This window comes from Aptenodytes patagonicus, chromosome 19, assembly GCF_965638725.1.
Source record: "Aptenodytes patagonicus chromosome 19, bAptPat1.pri.cur, whole genome shotgun sequence".
NCBI lineage: Eukaryota > Metazoa > Chordata > Aves > Sphenisciformes > Spheniscidae > Aptenodytes > Aptenodytes patagonicus.
In genome coordinates this window covers 3265901-3284797 of record NC_134967.1, presented here as the reverse complement: position 1 = coordinate 3284797, position 18897 = coordinate 3265901, and the positions used below count along the sequence as shown (strand labels likewise).

Genomic DNA, 18897 nt, shown 5'->3' with positions numbered 1-18897 from the left:
ACCCCTCTGAATAATTATTTCTCGTTGCTAGTGAAGAACTCATGATATAATCCAATTCCATATACTTTGAATTCCACCTTTTGTAACAGGTAAAAACTTCCCTCTCCCCTTTTTTTAGTATAAGGAAATGTTGCCAGCAATACCATTAGCAAAAGAAGGGTGGAGAAAATTAGGGTATTGCAACATTAATAAACTTTTTATTTCTGCATATGAACTGAGTGCTTAGTCTCCTGTGAAGACACCTCAGAAACACTTGAGAAACAAGGCTTGAGCATAGGGGGTTTTTTTAGTGTGCACTTCTATTGAAGTGAAATGGCATCTGTTTATACAACTTTAGCAATAATAGGAATGGTTTTCATTTCTCCTGTGATAATACCAGCACTGTTTTTGGGGGGTGTATTTTATAATTTTTTCAATTCAGAAATGCCACCTGGAATTGACCAACCTCTAAAGCTTCGTTTTTTCCATTCATTGTTGATTGCAACCCTGATCGCGGTAAGTTAACTTCCTTAAAACTGGGGATTTCACTTTTATTTTGGTAGGATATTTGGGAGGTGGAAGATAATGGCTTAAGAAAAAAAAAAGAAAAGAAGAATCAGCAATTCACCCCCCTGAAGCCTGTAAGCATTGTTATATGAATCAAATCATGTTAAATTAACTCATAAAACTGATATGACTAATCTTAAAAGCTTATTTAGATTTTTCAGTGCAGCTGTCAAACTGCAGCCACTTTACATTTTTCAGTTTCACACGAAAATCGAAAAAAATAACTATATACTGTACCTATTGAACTGCATGTACATATAATAATGCTATCTATTCAGAAGCAAGCCTACATTACTCCTCTTCACATTTGCTTCATTCTATACTTATTGTCCACAATCACACCTATATATTCATAGCTTTATACACACAATGTACTATGAACAATAAAAGAAATAAAAAATAAAAATGGATAGGAATGGTGAGGTCCTTCTTCTTGTGTGGCTAGTTCAGAAAGTAAGATATAGGTGTATTTAAGAACAACGTGTTTAGGTTTCACTTATTCTTTAAAAATGCCTGTGTGTTTGTGTATTTACTCACATGATAGTGAATTTAACATAATTCCAATATATCCATTTCCATTAACTCCATAACATAAAGACAAAATTAAAAATCTTTCAAATGGGAAGTGGAAATGAATTATTATGGAAAAAACATAAAAATGGGATATTTTCAGTTTCAAAAATTTTGTCTATTTTTTCCAGTGCAAGCTAATAACAAACCTACTCCTTTTCACAAACAGTTATGGGGTTGACAAGTCATTTCTTGAATGCAAGTGTTACAGAATTAAAAAACTATCAAGTTGGAATTTGTTCCTTCCATCTCCAAAGTTGTACGATACTGTCAGCATCATAGAAACTTAGTACAGATTTTCAGGGAGAAAAAAAAAATCAAGACAAACCAAGTTCTTAGTGAATGCGTTAAATCACCTTCTAGATCTATGCATGGTAGTCTTAAAACATCAGTTTCCTTGGGCTAAAAGTGACCACTGAATCTGCTCCCTTACAAATAGCAAACTATTTTGATATTGGATTTCAAAACAGTTGATTTTAAAGTTAAGACATTATGGCGCAGCTGGAATACAGCAGGTCTCTTCTTTCCCACCAAACCTCAAAAATTTCTTCTTAGGGTAACACAATTTTCTTTGTACTTTTTCACACAAAATATATAGTATCTTAATACAAGACATACTAAAATATCTTCTAAAATGTTACCCTCTTTTCGTTATAGCTGTAAGAAATAGAAACAAATGCTATTTGTCTTCCTGACCTTGCTGTGTGCCAGAGCCTATGATAATCCCATAGATTTTAGCAGAGCCTACTTTTATAAACTACGGTTCTAATCTGCTTTCATCACCCTCACACCCAGAGTCACTTCTAACACTTATTTCAAAATCAAAGATTAGTTTTCTCCTTTCCCCCATATTTTCAGCTTAACTACATTTCTGATTATTTTTAGATTCACAAAAATAAACATGCAAAAGTAAACAATGAGCAAGAGGACAACTGGCTATGCAGAATGGGGCTGATGTTACTTTTTGGCAATCTTCAGCAACATCTAATTCAATCAAAACTGTTCACTGACTTCTCAATAGTCACCGTAACTCCACTGAATCACTGTCTCCAGTATCTCCTGAAATACAACACAGTAAAATAAACCCAGGATTTTTTTTAAATTAAAGAGAGTTGGAACCTTTCACACTAATCATTTGCCGAATTCTTTCTTTTCAACAGGGAAAGATTTTGGAGAAGCTAGGGATCTGCAGTGATTTAAGCTTATTGCGAATTCTGCTAGATGGAATACCACCACGGAGAGATTCAAAACTTCTTATCAAAGATCTCAAAGTAGATGAGGTACCGTTGAGGATTTATCAGCCTAAGTGGCCACCTACTGGCAAAAGAAGAGGAATACTGTATTTTCATGGAGGCGCTGGCACATTTGGGAGCATTAGTAAGAAATCAGCAAGTTTTATTTTTAAAATCAAATCCAAACGTTTACATTTTTACCTTCAGACATGTGTCAGTCAATACCTCACCTGTCCTTCCTAATGACAATAGCCTTTGCAATCTCAATACTAACTGCAAAGCACCTTGTGGAATTAATAGTCTAGTGCACAGTTAAGGCTAATCACATTTCTACTTCCTTTGGGCTACAGGCAAAGCTGATGAAAGCAGCTCTTAGCAGATCTGAGGCTTCTAAATCCAGAACTGTGATCCAGAAAACCCTCAATCAGCTGTCAGCTAACAGCAGAGGGACTCTGCTCCTCCTCCTGTTGAAGCTGTTCTGAGAAAGATTCAGTTTGCTGGGGCAGAGACAGAGAGACCACTGAAACAAAACATATATGCTTAGGTCACTGTGAGGGAAGTTCAGCTCACAGGATGTTCTTGTATCTTAACTAATAACTAGCTGAAAATAAGATATAGCAACAGTCCTGGAGTAAGGGTTGGAATCCATGTCTCTTCCCTCCTTCTCCTCTGTATTCCATCTTTTCTGGAAATGTAAATTAAAATCCTTTTAGGCTGATACGGAACTCAGCCTAGATCTACTTTCTGGAATAATTACAGTATCATGAAAATGGCAATGCTGTTGCTAAAAATAACATATTCTGGGTTCATTCTTTGGAACAATGTTTTGGTTACTTCTCAAGGAGAAATTTTTAGTTTTGGATCTCAACTGGACTGAAGTGTTTCCTGTAAGCTTGGATAGGACCTCAAAGTGGAGAATTTAAGACACACTTCTGCGCTCAGCACTCAACTTTTGTGTAGAAACGCTACAAAAGTCAGTGTTTCTCAACTTGCAGTCCATGCATCAAAGGAAGTCTAAAAGATATAACATGGTCCAAGAAAAAATTTAAAGATACATTAAAAAAAAAAAATCTGTAAATATGTTCCCATTCATGCAAACAAGGAATCAAAAGGAAGGAAAATATAAATAATAAATGAGCATTAAAAATAGAACCAATTTTGGGGAGTTTGATTCTTATGGTAACACTGCACAGAATACTTTACTTCTTTTTCAGAAAGGGAGACAATCCTTGGATTGTCTCAGTAGCTGCTGGCTCAGCCTCCTAACTGTTCTGTATCTCTTTCTGAGCAACCAAGTCTATGTGTGCTTTGTCTGGAAGCCAAGGCATCTAACATGGAAATCTAGATTTCATTCCAGGGATCAGGCAGGGAAGTTTGTGGGTTTTGAATCCTTTACTGTTTCAAAGGGTAAGTCTCCACTAGCAACTATGTTAGGCAGACTTCAGTTATCTGCAAATGAGTTTGAGAGTGTACCTAACTTCATTTAGCATCATGCAGAAACAATAACATAACTTCTAGTAACTTAGGTTCCATTCTGCACTGTGGCAGAAATAATCTACCCTTGTTTTACTGCAGAGCACGTTAGTCTGGGTGGACTGTTAGGCTGACACCAGCTGTGATGCTTCTAGTTCTAGGGCTAGTCCGGGTGGCAGTGAGGACTCAAGAGATAAGCCTCTATGATCCAAGTGAAAGGTGAATTCCTTTTGCTGGAAGGGAAAAAAAATCCACACCACAAAGTTGCATAGTTGTAGTAGTTGTTCACAACACAATTGCTGTTGCACAATCAGCACACTGAGGGAGCTATATCACGTGCCATGGCTTAGTATAATACCCATACCTATACACTGACTGTGGTACGTGACCCTTCATTTGAATTCCCGTTGGTGCTTGGTAACAGGAAAGCAAATAACATAATGACAAGTTTTTAAAAGGACTTGGGGAATCTACATACTAGTAAGCCTGAAGTCTGCAACTAGCAAATTAGCAGAAGCTACAATGAAGAACAGAATCAGTGGACAGATAAATATGACTTACTCCTTAAAATCCATACAAATGGAAGTCATGCTTCACAAATCAATGTAAGCTTTTTAAATGAGTCAGCAAATACATGAATAAAGGAGACTGAGATGATAAAACCTACTTTGATTTCCAAAAGAGTCTCTTAAAGAGGCTACACACCCATGACACAAGAGGGAAGGTCTTTCATTTGGATAAAAACTGATTAAAAGACAGAAAAAAGATGGGTTGTGGGAGGTTCCTGTGAGATTCCCACACGGAGATCTGTGCTGGGACCAGTGCTAATCAACATATTCAAAAACAGAAAAGATGGTGAAAACTGATATGATACTAAGTCCTTCAAGGTAGTAAATGGATGGCTGAAAAACTGCAGAAAGTCTTTATGATAGCAAAGGATTAGACAATAAAATGACAGGTGAAATGGCGTGTAGAGAAGTCAAACGGATGAACAGAGCATCCTAACTTTATAAATAAAACAATGGACTCTAAGCAGACTGCTCCCTTGCAGGAAGATCATCTTGGGATTATGGTAGAAAATTGCCTGAAAACGTCGACTTAGTGCACAGTAGCAGTCAAAAAGCAAATACAATGTTAGGAATTATTATTAGGAAAGGATGAAACAGGAAACTTCTTTATGCCACTGTAATAAATGCATGGTGCATCTAAATATAGTATACTGCTTATAGTTCTGATTCCCATACCTCAGAAAGGATATAGCAGTACCGGAAAGACTCAGAGAGAGGCTGCATAGGTGAGGAAAGTGCTTCTGTACAGAGAATAAGCATATAGACTATGACTCTTCAGGTTGGAAAAGACAGATAAAGACAGATACACTAAATGTCTACCAAATCATGAGAAGCAAGAGAAGTTAAAAAGGGAATGATTATCCACCATTTCTTACGGTACAAGAGTTAATGTCACCAAATGGAAGTAGTGAATGCCAGGTACAAAACGAGCAAATAGAAATGGTTCTTTACACCTTCGTAAGCAAGCTATGAAATTCTTCACTGCACAAAGTTGTTAAAGTTAAAATCATGGGTTCAAGAAGTGGTTCGAGTAACTCAGAGAAGAAACATTAATCAAGGGCATTAAATATAGAGACACAGCTTCTGTCTCAAGGAGTGCCCTGAGCCTCAACTTCTTGTATGCTTCTTATTACTATAAGCTTATCCTCAGCTTATGCTTCTCCTTAGACATCTTTTGTTGACCACCAGCTGAGATGTGATACCAGCCTAGACAGACTTCTATTTTTTCCTAGTATTAACATCCTTACATGCTTATATTATGCCCTAACAGCCACTGACCAATAACCAGAAAATATGTTAACATGTAAAGACCGCATTGCACAGCAGAAGTTACTCATCGGTCTCATCGGATCTATATTTTCATTTCAAAAAAGGGTATTTGATTTTTAAAACATCATTTCTGATAAACTTTCTCTTTAGGAGCCTTTGAAAGAATATGCCGCTATATTGCCAAAAAATGCAACTCGGTGGTCGTGTCTGTTGGGTAAGTGCTACTTTTACATAGAAGCATTTATGCTAATATAGTTCACAGTTGAAACATTTCTGAAAAATATGCTGAATCTATTCACTATTTTAGATTGTGCTCCCTATTTTTCGCTTTAGCCTTTCATTTAATTTAGAAATGTGCTTATAGGCAAATATTCTAAAATAGCTGTAACGCCATTAGTTTGTCTTTCCCATCTACACTAGTTAAAACCAAATATAATCTTTAAAATTTGGAAAAAAAAGGCCTACATAACCACCAGTCAATCATGAAAAATGCACGTTAAATTTTTATAATTACTTTAACAATAACCACAATATCTTTGACATTTCAGTTATCGTTTGGCTCCTGAACACCCATACCCAGGGCAATACTTTGATTGTCTCAATGCCACCTTATACTTCATGAGGAATTTAGAAGAGTATCATGTGGATCCTGCTCTCATCATCATTAGCGGTGACAGTTGTGGAGCTAATTTTGCTACGGTTATTTGCCAAATACTGCTGAATAGAAGAGATCTCCCAAAAGTACGTGCTCAGGTCTTACTTTATCCAGGACTACAGGGGCTAGATTTTCATTTGCCTTCCTATCAGCAGAATGCTTCAGTCCCCATGTTGTTTCGGAAGCTAGTTATCTACTTCTGTTTTCGTTATCTTAATAAAGAACCATCAGTTTTGGAAGATGTCCTACAAAATTGCCATGTTCCTGAGAGTATGAAACGGAACTGTAAAAAATGGGTAAGTGCTGACATTATTCCTGATGAATTTAAGATTAGAGGCTACGTACCACAGAAATCCACTTCATATAAACCTGAAGTCCATGAAGCAATCAAAGAAGTTTTAACAATAACATTTTCCCCGCTTTTAGCTGAAGACTCCATTATTTGCCAGCTCCCTGAATCCTACATTGTGACCTGTGAGTTTGATGTGCTTAGGGATGATGGACTGTTATACAAGAAGCGATTAGAGGACAATGGCGTTCAAGTGACCTGGTATCATTCTGAGAGTGGTTTCCATGGAAATTTAGCCTTTTTTGGCTATGGGATTTTTTCCTTTTTATCTGCAAAAAAGATAATGGATAATACTGTGAATTTTATAAACAGTTTATAAAAGTATTTTTCAGAACAAAGATGTAAGTCTTACATTATCCTTGGTGAATTTATACTTGGCAAAAAATGTAAACACTTTTGATTTATGTTTTGGAGTTTGACTGCATTTTACACTTTCTAATTTCTGCTTCTGCAGTGATTCTCAAACAGATGTTAAGATTATTTAAAGCACCACCATTCTAGAAAACATTATTATAAAAACACACTAATAAGATCGAGCTGCAAAAGCGAGGCACCTGACACATCCTGTTTCACTTCAGCTCTAGCAATTCTATATCTTTGCATGGCTGGCACATGTTCAAGGCAAGCAGCAAGAACACCTCTTCCCAAAGATTCTTTGACTGCCCAGAAATGCTGAAGACAACAACCGGGGTCTACTTTGGCCCTTGTGAGAGACAGGAGAGCCCAATGACTCAGATTCTGTGAAGTCTTATGTCAGATAGTGAAATTGCAGCTATGCATTTTAATTTCTAGGGTTGATTTGCACAAAGACTACACTTTTCTTGAAAAAGTGTAGTCAAAAGAAAGGCTTCTGTCTGGAGCAGAAGTTCTAAACTGGAACTAGTATGGGTTTGATTTTGTTTGGAATCTGAGAAATGATGTTTCATTTTGGAACTTGATTATTAAACTGGAATCCCTAAAGTTTAAGGAGCGTGTACATGTTAGGGAAGTGTAGAGGTGAGACTTCTTTTCCTTTTTGTACTCTTTGTTTTTCTTTCAAGATTATCTTATGCTCAGGACTACCTGTTATGCTATGTTTGTTGAAAAAGTTCTGAAGATCACAGATGTAAGAAGGCAGAGAAGCACAACATTATATTATCACTGTAATGCTGTGGCAATTTTGTGATGCTTTCAACAACAAAAAAATAAAAACTAGCACTTCAAATGTTACAAGAGCAAGTTACATTTGCTAAACACATACTCACTGATGAACCTAAATGAACACCTCATGGTGAAAGGAACAATGCAACGCTGGCAGACAGAGACCACAATCTTGCTAATTCTACCTAGTCAAATCTGTGCTGTGCACAGTAACTAATTTACCAGACAACTGGACTATCCACAACTATTGTATATGATCACATAGCTGTGGAAACATAATGCAAACTGAGTCCAGAAACACCATTGGGTGGGCTATTTTTTTTTTTTAATCTGGACTTTTGCTGGTTTTAAACAAAATATTTCCTTCTACTTCAGAGTATTTTACAATGAGCATGTGCCCTATTAAAAACACTCAACTTCTCACTGGAAAAAATGAAGAAATTTCATTTTTTATAAAGTTTTCTAACTAAAATGACATAGTACTTTCCCCCCATCACTTACAATTAAACTAAAAAAAAAAAAAATTATAACATGGCTGCTTAATGAAGTTAGATTTTTACCTCTTTCATTTCCTGGGGAATTTGCAATTTCAACAATGTTCTGACATCCTAGTTGTTTGAAGAGTTTCAGACTCAGATTCACAATTAATACCTCAAGCATCATTTAAACTACAGCACCTCTACATTAGCACAATCCCATTCTACAGCAAGAACAAGATAAAGCAGTTTGATTTGAAACTCTTTAATTGCTGACTATGTTAAGTAACTTTATGCTGCACCGGTTGCACTCTTGAGAGTTACTGAAGTTTACCTGATAGGAGGTAACCCAATCATGAATCTAAACTCAGCCTCCTGTGTTGTTTTTTAACCATGTTCTTCTTTTAGAAGAAAACACAAATACTAAAAAAACCTGAGATTGAGGTAATGACATAATTTTATAGGTGCACCTTTCAAAAAAAAACATTGGTGCACGCAGGACTTTGACGAACTTATCTTTTGTGAAATAAAGGGTGGGGAGAGAGTGGGAGAGGGAAAGACACCTACTGATGTATTTGTAAAAGGGAGGAGAAAGGTTTTTACTAGAGCAATCTCATGACTAACAAGTAATCAGGAAGTAACAAGCCAAAGATATCTGGGAAAGTCAAATCAAAGACATTTCAGATCACTGCTGCTCAGCAAAATGGCAGTTGTTTACACACTGCTGGTGTTATTCTTAGCAGTTTTTGTTGCTGGATTTATTTTGTTGGTCATGGGGGCAATTAATTTTGATTTCTCCAACTCAGAAATTCCTCCTGGAGTCAATCAGCCTGTAAAGCTCCGAATCATTCATATAATTTTAATAAGCAGAGCTGTGGTGGTAAGTTAACCTGGTGCGATTTCTGCGGGAAGAACGGTGAACCTGTAGATTTTAAACTTAATGCAATGCTAGAACCTTGCTTGGAATTAATTTTCAGAGAGGAGAGCAGGGCATAGCTATCATGCTGCATGTTGTATTTAGAAGCTCAGTTTTGCTAAAGAAACCTTTACCAGATTTTTCACACTACACGGCATTATTACAATCCCGCCTAGCTCTTACATTAGGCAGTAGGTAAACACTGCCTAACACAAGCATTTGAAAGTCTGACTGTGCTTCTACAATGAATTGTGCTAATCTAGCAATAATTTGATTAAGAATGCTTATAACTGTTGGATCATTTATATTTCCATTCTAGGTTCAGAATGTATCAGATGTCTTTGGGCCATGCTTTCAAGCTTTTCTTAGACTTGGGGATGAGGAGTTATGTATTTATTTTGAAGATAAAATTAGAGACTGAACATTTCAGAATTGGTTTTGGGAAGGGGGATTTTTTGTCACACAAGTGACAAAATTAGGTAACATTTCCCAAGAGGAGCTGAAGGAATTCCACCTCCCCTGAAAACATATTTATAACTCCTGCAGCAACTAAGCAGGCTTGTCTGATGGGAATGAAGGGTGCTGGCCAGCCCAACTTCTTCAGGTGAACTGGCCTGTAAAAGAGTGGGAAGCTAACCAGTCCACAAGAGTTGAAGCTCTTACCAGCACTCAACTTCTGATCTCACTGAATCAGTATTTCCATGTAATGATAGATGCATAGATGCTGTGATGATGAAGGTGTTAGAAATACATGAAATAGCAGAAGTTGTGCATATATTTAATAAATTACTTAAACACTTCCAAGAGGGACAAACTATTTAAAATGAAAAAAGAAGAAAAGAAAAAAAAAAAAAAGAAAAAAAAAGAAAAAATTATCTGTCAGAAATATTCTAGGTTATAGTGGACCATACTAAAGAATTCTGGATATATATTCTCATGCTTTGGCTGCACACAAGTTGTAATTACAAAGTGATTACTTCACTTAAGCAGCTGGAAAAGCCAGTTCTCTTTTTATCGTCTATACACTGCCCATTAGTACCATAAACCAGAATTGTATGCTGCAATATAACAACACAGGATGAAAGAAACCAAACAAGTTGAAGGTAAAGGTGAGAATATTCTTTGTAGTTGTTCCATTTCTGCTTGGAAAATAGCAAATACAAAAGAATAAATCATTTTATCATGTTTGTATACAATCAGAGACACTAAGAGTAGTTTCTATAATGAATTAAAGTCAGTATGTTGCAAAATGTATTAGTTTCTTCAGTCTCAAAATCAGGCATGGAGAACATTATAAATAGCTGGAGTCACTGGAAGAAAAGGCCTTTCATAGGTAAATATATTGAGTCATAACACTATACTGACAATCCATACAAATGTGGCAGTCTAGTAAGAAATATTCATAACAATATTGAATATTAAGAGCTTGATTCAAACCTTCGTAAGGACCGAAGTACTGGTTTGGCATGACCAAATAATGTATTTCAAAACAGAGGTTATGCCTTTTTTTTATTTTTGCAAAGTTATGTTGGACCAGTAGCTCTCATTTGTATTCTTTTCATCTTCTGGTGCCTGCCATGAATATCACTACGGCATACAGAAAGAACAGAAGTTTAAGCCTACGAAATATCTCAGGATCTCCTTGCCAGTGCATTGCACACATCAGTGAAGTCTTCCGAGATGAATCAAAAAGCAATTACCAAATACATTCTCAACTTAGTCAACTCTGCTTTGGGCAAGTGTCCATATCGTGAAAATCAGCACCAGAACTATCATCTTTCGCTATGTTTTCACATCGTCTCAGGGGCAAGGACAGAACAACCAGTGAAAACCAAACTCGTTTTCAATGTTAGGTAAAGGACCTGCTGAGAAAGCAAAGGGATATATTTCACCAGTCTTTGTTAATGCTGCATTGTTTTGGGATTATGTTCTTTGGTAAACACTGCTGTTCATGTGACCTCTCATGATGCTACTGTTATTTGTTCAGTTGTATTTTATGTACAAATACTCAAATATTTTATGATTGCCCTAAAATATATGACTAAACATCATGAGTATACTGCCCATACAGTTCCTTTACTTTGGAAAATAGAGAATCTCTTGAGTGAACTCCCTATTCTCTTTGCCTTTGCACAGGGAAAGATTTTGGAAAATATTGGCATCTGCAGTCAAGTTAGCTTTGTCCGGTACCTTCAAGGTAGAAAGACTCTAGGAGCAGACCCGAAGCTCTTCATCAAGGACCTGTGTTTTGAGAAAGTGCCTGTAAGGATTTATCAGCCTAAGGTTCCATCTGCCAGCCAATGGAGAGGAGTTATGTTTTTCCATGGAGGAGGATGGGTATTTGGAAGTCTTGGTAAGATATCTAACAGAAAAAATATTACAATTTAGTTAAAGATGTATCTACTTCATAAATGGTAAAGTTGATTGTCGCTTGATCTGTAGCAGTTACGAAGTTTGAGTATAACCACAGATGCACTCTCGTAAGTCTTGCTGTCAGAAGTAAGCATCTGCTGTGCATTATGCGCATTTTTCTTAAAGACAAGGACAATGAGATATGAGGGGAAAAAATACAGTAAGCAAATACTGAAATAGGAAGATGAGGGGGTACAAAAGATCTGAGGAGCTATGTAGGAAGGGGCAGAGAAAAATAGAGACTATTTTCTTCTTGCAATTCTTTGACTTATGTAATAGACAACATCAGTACTCTGGCAAAAAAACCAAACAAAAACCAAACCCCAAACCCACCAAATATGTTTCTTTCAGAGACCCATGAAAAGTTATGCCGCTCTATTGCCAGAGAAAGTGAATCAGTGGTTGTATCTGTTGGGTGAGTCTTTCCTCATGCTGTTTTTCAGAGATTATTTCCTACAGTGTAAATATCACCTTACAGCTTCCCTGATCATAGCAACAACCATTCTCAGAGAAAGGTTTCTGTGGAACTTGTCAATCAATGTTTTCAAATTCTAAACTCAAAATTTATAGTAAACAGATAGTAAGCCACATATTCTACTTAATCTTTATTCAAGGAAACTCTGCTCGATGCTTACAGAAGCACTACATGAATAGCAAGCTAATATCATCACCAATATACTGACATAATGATTTGGATTATGAGGCTATAGTTGCACTGTAACAAAGACATAAAACAGAAGTACTCTCATTTGTATCTGACACATGGAAAGCTAAAACATAAACCGACTAAATGACTGTCAATAAAACCTAGACATAGTTGGCAGTTGAGTACTCCTGTGTTGTTAAAGGCCTGAGAAACATCCTAAACAGATAACATCCTAACAAGTTAATCTGCACCACGTGGTCCAACTAGCTGCCATTTATTTATGACAACCTGTGGAGAAAGGGGAAATTCTGAGGTAATCAGGGTTATTGCTGGTTGCAGGATATTGCTGGTTGCAGGAACCAGTATTTTCAGCAATACATTTAAAACTAGTATTTCCCTCTTGTACTTTTGTTGTATCCTTTTGTGTACTAGGTATCGTTTAGCTCCTGAACACAAATACCCTGCTGCGTATGAAGACTGTCTTAACGCCACCATACACTTTATGAAGAATATAGAGCACTATGGGGTGGATCCTGCCCGTATAATTATCTGCGGGGACAGTGCTGGGGGCAATCTGGCAGCTGCAGTTAGCCAGACCCTTGCAGGTAGACCAGATCTCCCCAGACTACGTGCTCAGATCTTGATCTACCCGGGCCTTCAGGCACTGGACTTCAATTTACCATCCTATCAACAGAATCAGAGAGTCCCTCTCTTATTCCGAGAATGTGCTGCTTTCTACGTGTTGCAGTACCTAAATGGGAATGCATCAAATCTGGAAGAGGTCTTGGAGGGTTCCCATATGCCTCTAGATACTAAATTAAACTACAGGAAGTGGGTGAGTCCAGATAACATCCCCGAAAAATTTAAGGTCAGAGGCTACAAACCACATGTGCTACTTGACTGTACAACCGAAGTTTATGAGACAGTGAAAAGATTTTGTGAGCCCAACCTGTGTCCGCTGTTAGCCGAAGACGCTATTGTTCACCAGCTGCCCGAGTCTTTCATCTTGACTTGTGAGTATGATGTGCTAAGAGATGACGGCTTGCTTTACAAGAAGAGACTGGAGGACAACGGTGTTCGAGTGACCTGGTACCACCTTGAGGATGGATTCCATGGAATCATAAATTCATTTAATAGTGACTGGTTATCATTTTCATCTGGAAAAAGGGGTCTTGACAATATCGTGAACTTTCTAAAAGGCTTATAGAAACAGTTTTCTTTCCTTCTATAAGAACTGCCAGTTTCCTGTGGTCTTTTATGCTTCTAAATTCCATGTAAGAGGTTTAGATAGCACAATTTATTAATGAGCAATTATGCCAGTGTGACCACCGAAAAAAAATATTTCAGGAATGCTATGAGAGTTTCTTTTAGTGCTGTTTGAAGTATTCCATGTGCAGTCTGCCTATTTTAATTATCTATTTGGACTAGGCACTTACTACTCTCTCAGTAAATATTAAAGATGCGGTAAAATTTTAAATCAACATCTGGTCTGACCCATTTTATTCAATCATGATCTATGGTTTCGTTCTTCCTAGAAGGCTGTGTGTTTTGGCAAAGGAAAAAGATACTGATATTACAATGCTGTAACGCAGTGCCTGTCCTGTATGCTACACATAGTATCTGAGCCTAAGATTCCCAGTCACTGACTTGCAGAAAATTTCTATGAGCTAGGTAACTGGTATTTTAGACTTGAAAAAATGAAGTCAAAACTGCAACTGTCCCCAACAGAGACACTATTAACAGCTTTGTGTAAATTAAAATGGAGGAAATGCTCTAAGTGTTTTCCTATGTTTATCAAACATACGAGTATGCTAAAAAACTTGTTCCTGTGCTTAAATACTCTAACAACAAAATAAGATTGATGCATTTACTTTTGTAGAGCACACCTTAGCTTTTTTTTCCTCATGTTAGTTCCCGTTTTCTTTTCTAAATGTCCTTGTTAAAACTACTTATTCCAAACTACTTAAAGAATGCCCACAATACAGGAAGCAGTATGTTGTGGCTGCAGATCAGATGCAAGAGGCAATTTAATCCCCACAGTAGGTGGCTCTCCTTGTAAACAGCAACTCGTCATAAACTAGAACTTCATTCAGTACTTAACTGCTATCTCTGAACAGTCATTCATAGCATCCGCAATCCAGGAATACCATGCAGAATACCAGGCCCTATATCAGTCCCACAATTAATGTGAAGCTAAACAGGAAATTAAACACATTCTCCTCTGCCTCTTCTCCAATGTAATGCGTGCTGGCACCTTGCACAACTTCTCCAAGGACTTTAAAGTGTGAGAGATCTGACACCCGAGAGATCTGTTGTAACTTGGACTGCTCTAAGGTTTACTATTATCTGAGAAAACTAAATCAAAGACAGGTGTAAAGACACCTCACCTTTGGTTAAGTGAAATGGCATTTTTTTATATACTGCCAGTGATACTGCTGGTGATTTTTACTGCTTCATTCATACTAGCAGTTATGGGAACAATTCAATCCGAGTACTCCAATTTCAGTATCCCTCCTGGAGTGAATCATCCTGGAAAGCTTCGACTTGTCCTTGCTTCTCTGATTATTACATCTGCTATGGTGAGTTACTCTGCCATGAGTTCTGCCAGAAATGTGGTTTAGGTGTTATTTTTGTAAGGTTATATGTGTAAAGACCAGAAACCTGCTGGCTGCATCAAGACTGACATGAAGGTTTTCTTGTTTTGGGGGCTGACTTTAAAGAACAATTTTTGTAAAATCATTTCTGTTAGACCTCACATAGTTCAGTCAGATTTTCCCTATTACACAGGGATGAAGCCAACCACAAGAGTCCAAGCTTTATCAGCTGAGCTTCCCTAATTCAGTTTAAGTTAATTATTTATAAAAAGTGAGATTGCTTTGATTTCCATTTTAGCTAAGCACAGATGATGTTTTTAGGCCATTCTTGGGGCTTTCCAGTAACACTGATGGAAGGCCGGGTGCTTCTTAAGCAGATAAAACCAGAGACTCATGGGAAACCTTAGAGGAACGACATCTGGGGTTTAAGCCTGTGAGCGGTGGGAAGCTGGTATGAAACCAAAGAACTTGGTGATGCTGAGAAGGAAACACCTTTTTTTCTCCCCTAAGACATTTTGCCTGACAGAGCGTGAGTCGGACGCGTGGGCCTACCTGCTCAGGTGCACGGTGCCAAAGCAACTCTGCTCGCCCAGGCACGTAGCCTCACAGGGGACCGCCACAGCTCCATCTTCTCCTGTGCCAGCTTTCTGGTGAGGACCAGACCGGAGCGGCTGCTAAAGGCGAGGGTAGAGGCGAGTGGGTCTGGAGCAGGCTGAACCCTGTCAACAGGAAGCCTGGGTGCCCCGTCAGGCCTCGCAGCGGCCGGGGGAAGGCAGGCGCACCGTCTCCCTCACGGCAACCTGCCTGGCGTGGCGTGTGGCAGCCTTCCCCGAGGCGGCCCGCGGCTGCTGGCTGCCCCCAGGGGGGCCGCCCTCCGCTCAGCCGGGCTCTCCTCCCTCTCTTCGAACAGGGGAAGATTTTGGAAAAGATGGGGGTGTGCAGCCAGATCGCCTTCACCCGCTACATGCGCTCCGGGACGAAGCTGAGGCCGGACCCGCAGCTCTCGCTGGAGGACACGCGATTCGGCCGGGTGCCGGTGAGGGTCTACCGGCCCCGCGCGCCATCTGCCGGCCTGCGGGCGGCCGCCATGTTCTTCCACGGCGGCGGCTGGCTGTACTGCAGCATCGGTAGGGCGGGCCGGGTCGTTTCCCCACCACCACCCCGCAGCGCAGCTGTTCGCTGCCGCCGTTATCTTCTGGAGGCGGGGGGAATAATTCTGCCCCGAAACTTGGCAGAAGGTCTGAAACGTGGCTGAGCTTTCCCGTCATCTTCAGCCAGCTTAGTGCTCTCGGTGAACCTCTGCTGCCTGCCTTGAGGGGAGGCGGCAGGGCTGAGGGGAAGAGGGACAAGGGGAGGGGAGGGGAAGGGAGGGGAGGTGGTGTGTGAGGATCGGGAAGGGCATGGCCAGGGCGGGAAAAGGAGGCTTCCACCTTCCTTGGCTATTGCATCTGGAAACGGAGCAGGCAGCTAACAACCCCCCAACTTTTGCAGATTCCCATGAAAAGATCTGCCGTTACATTGCCAAAGAAAGCGAGCTGGTGGTTGTGTCTGTTGGGTGAGTTATGTCAGTACTACCCTATGGAAGTCTTTTTGCTTTTCTTCACTTCTCAGCACCAGTGTTGCATGTCTTGTGGGAACACTCCTCCTCAGTATACCATTTCCCCAGGACCCCACATGGTCAGACAGACTTTCAAGGGGACTATTTTAATTTCTTCCCCCCCAATCTGCTAATGCAGGGAGAGTGCAAACAGACCCCAAAGTAAGGTTCATGTATCTCACAACACAGAGCTATGCTGGCACCACACAAAAAGAAGGAATGCTTTCCAGAAGAGTTTTCTTACATGTTGAGAACTGACTAATAAACAAACTTGGAAGGTGGTGATACAGTGATCTGTTTAATTAGATGTAATCCCACTGTAAACTTCAAGGAGTTTTCTAACAGTAAGAATCAAATGCTAATATATTTTAATACTAATAATACACAAAATTATAACTCTGTCCCAGTTATTTAAATAAAAGAATTCTCAAGAGGAAATATCCTAAGTAAAGGTGAGGTGCAGACTGATTAAATTACTTCATCCACAAGCCAGATGCAGTCTACACCAAAAGAGTAAAATGAACTTGTATCACTCAAGTTCTGATCAGTGCTGTTCTCAGAAGAAGATCCTAACTATACTACGTCCTTGCAACTTCATCCTACTGGCTATCATTTATCTGTGATAACTCGCTGGACAAATACCTGTTTAGCAGATAATGACACCGGGTTTTTGTGCTGAAGGAAAAAAACTCCAAACAACACAGGGAAAGCCAAGGTGCTGTAGGAAATTTGTATTTACAGTTACGACATTTCCTTCTCTTACTTTTGTTGTCTGTGTACTAGGTATCGTTTAGCTCCTGAACACAAATACCCTGCTGCGTATGAAGACTGTCTTAATGCCACCATACACTTTATGAAGAATATAGAGCACTATGGGGTGGATCCTGCCAATGTAATTGTCTGCGGGGACAGTGCTGGGGGCAATCTGGCAGCTGCAGTTAGCCAGACCCTTGCAGGTAGACCAGATCTCCCCAGACTACGTGCTCAGATCTTGATCTACCCGGGCCTTCAGGCACTGGACTTCAATTTACCATCCTATCATCAAAATCGAGGAGTCCCTCTCTTATTCCGAGAACGTGCTGCTTTCTTTGCTTTGCAGTACCTGAATGGGGATGCACTGCATATGCAAGAGGTCTTGGAGGGCTCTCATATTCCTCCAGATATGAGGCTGAAGTACAGGAAGTGGGTGAGTCCAGATAACATCCCCGAAAAATTTAAGGTCAGAGGCTACAAACCACAGAAGCCCCATGAATTCAAGGCTGAAGTTTATGAGAAAGTGAAAAGACTTTGTGAGCCCGACCCGTGTCCGCTCTTAGCCGAAGATGCTGTTATTCACCAGCTGCCCGAGTCTTTCATCTTGACTTGTGAGTATGATGTGCTAAGAGATGACGGCTTGCTTTACAAGAAGAGACTGGAGGACAACGGTGTTCAAGTGACCTGGTACCACCTTGAGGATGGATTCCATGGAATCATAAGCTTGTTTGATTATTGTGGTTTGTCATTTCCAGCTGGGAAAAGGGGATTGGACAGAATTGTTAAATTCATAAAAGATCTGTAAAAGCAACTTTCCCTCTTTATGCTTCTCCCACGAATATCTCTGTTTAGGCTCCCAAACCTCAGGTAGTACTTGTCAGCAAAAATATTATACCCTTTGATGTGTAAAATACCAATTTTGATATTCATGAACTTCAAATACTGTCTGAACACTGGTCTTTGTCCTCATGAGACTACTGACAGTTCATTCTTTACAGTTTTAATATTTTCCACATGCTGTGTTTCAATCCCTTTTCTTTCAAATCAACATCTAATTGACTCCTTGTATTTAATTACCGGATGATCTACTTCTATGTAAATAATGTCTGTGGAATGATTTGGATTAAATAACTCTTGTGAATTACAGTCAGGATCTTTGTGATGTCCATTTGATAAGCTCCAAAGCATGACCTTATTTTATTTAGGTAAAAAGTACAAGGTAGGTACGTAGTGAGCTGGAGGGAAGAGTTAGAGAAAAGCTCTGGAAAAACAGGCAGAGATCAAGGTGTCAGTGAGGAGATTCAACATATATTCAGTGGACATGGCAGAGCCACATCTGCAAGCGTAGCAGTATGAGGCCTGAGTTCATTGGGGACACCTTGCTGGAGGCAAGTAAGGGCTGCCCTGATTTGGAAATAACCGTAGCTCTACAAACTCCTATTTAATTTTGGGATGTCCCCATTATGCAGGCTGAAGCTCAGGGCAAGAGATACTGGTTGAGAGGGAACACTTACGTCAGGTTTTAGAAAGACAGTAAGGATCAGTGAACTGGGCTCGTGATCTGTATACTGGAAGGTTATAGCATAAAGAGATAGAAAATATGAACCAAAATGTTTTCACGTTCTTTCAGAGAGCGGTTCCCCAGTATTATTTTTTTAGAATTTGTGCTTTGATGTTTCTCCGTGTTTTGAGTTTTCTTT

The 18897-nt window shown here is 39.2% G+C and overlaps 4 protein-coding genes across 5 annotated transcripts in view; 3 read left to right on the top strand and 1 right to left on the bottom strand.

Annotated features, from left to right (window-relative positions):
* Positions 1-18897, bottom strand: part of LRRC38 (leucine rich repeat containing 38) — a 109342-nt gene that overhangs the window by 41658 nt on the left and 48787 nt on the right. The window lies entirely within an intron of this gene.
* On the top strand, positions 259-7865 carry LOC143168923 (arylacetamide deacetylase-like 4). Its single transcript, XM_076355941.1, has 4 exons — positions 259-495; positions 2277-2493; positions 5810-5873; positions 6208-7865. Exons 1-4 carry the CDS (start codon positions 313-315, stop codon positions 6980-6982), a joined length of 1239 nt encoding a protein of 412 aa, XP_076212056.1. The 5' UTR covers positions 259-312; the 3' UTR covers positions 6983-7865.
* On the top strand, positions 8965-13734 carry LOC143168932 (arylacetamide deacetylase-like 4). The gene is made up of 4 exons (XM_076355953.1): positions 8965-9159; positions 11332-11548; positions 11959-12022; positions 12686-13734. The coding sequence occupies exons 1-4, from the start codon at positions 8983-8985 to the stop codon at positions 13458-13460; spliced, it is 1233 nt and encodes a 410-aa protein (XP_076212068.1). The 5' UTR covers positions 8965-8982; the 3' UTR covers positions 13461-13734.
* Positions 14555-18341, top strand: LOC143168965 (arylacetamide deacetylase-like 4). 2 transcript variants are annotated; one of them, XM_076356006.1, is made up of 4 exons: positions 14555-14832; positions 15758-15974; positions 16339-16402; positions 17228-18341. In XM_076356006.1, the coding sequence occupies exons 1-4, from the start codon at positions 14656-14658 to the stop codon at positions 18000-18002; spliced, it is 1233 nt and encodes a 410-aa protein (XP_076212121.1). In that variant the 5' UTR covers positions 14555-14655; the 3' UTR covers positions 18003-18341. The 2 variants fall into 2 exon arrangements, with proteins under 2 accessions (XP_076212121.1, XP_076212122.1); XM_076356007.1 differs by lacking the exon at positions 14555-14832 and adding an exon at positions 15423-15497.

Coding starts and splice junctions, on each gene's coding strand:
- LOC143168923 (XM_076355941.1), top strand. CDS start 313: ATGGCATCTGTTTATACAACTTTAGCAATAATAGGAATGGTTTTCATT. Junction 496..2,276: donor TGATTGCAACCCTGATCGCG/GTAAGTTAACTT, acceptor TCTTTTCAACAG/GGAAAGATTTTGGAGAAGCT. Junction 5,874..6,207: donor TCGGTGGTCGTGTCTGTTGG/GTAAGTGCTACT, acceptor TTGACATTTCAG/TTATCGTTTGGCTCCTGAAC.
- LOC143168932 (XM_076355953.1), top strand. CDS start 8,983: ATGGCAGTTGTTTACACACTGCTGGTGTTATTCTTAGCAGTTTTTGTT. Junction 11,549..11,958: donor ATGGGTATTTGGAAGTCTTG/GTAAGATATCTA, acceptor TGTTTCTTTCAG/AGACCCATGAAAAGTTATGC. Junction 12,023..12,685: donor TCAGTGGTTGTATCTGTTGG/GTGAGTCTTTCC, acceptor TTTGTGTACTAG/GTATCGTTTAGCTCCTGAAC.
- LOC143168965 (XM_076356006.1), top strand. CDS start 14,656: ATGGCATTTTTTTATATACTGCCAGTGATACTGCTGGTGATTTTTACT. Junction 15,975..16,338: donor CTGGCTGTACTGCAGCATCG/GTAGGGCGGGCC, acceptor CAACTTTTGCAG/ATTCCCATGAAAAGATCTGC. Junction 16,403..17,227: donor CTGGTGGTTGTGTCTGTTGG/GTGAGTTATGTC, acceptor TCTGTGTACTAG/GTATCGTTTAGCTCCTGAAC.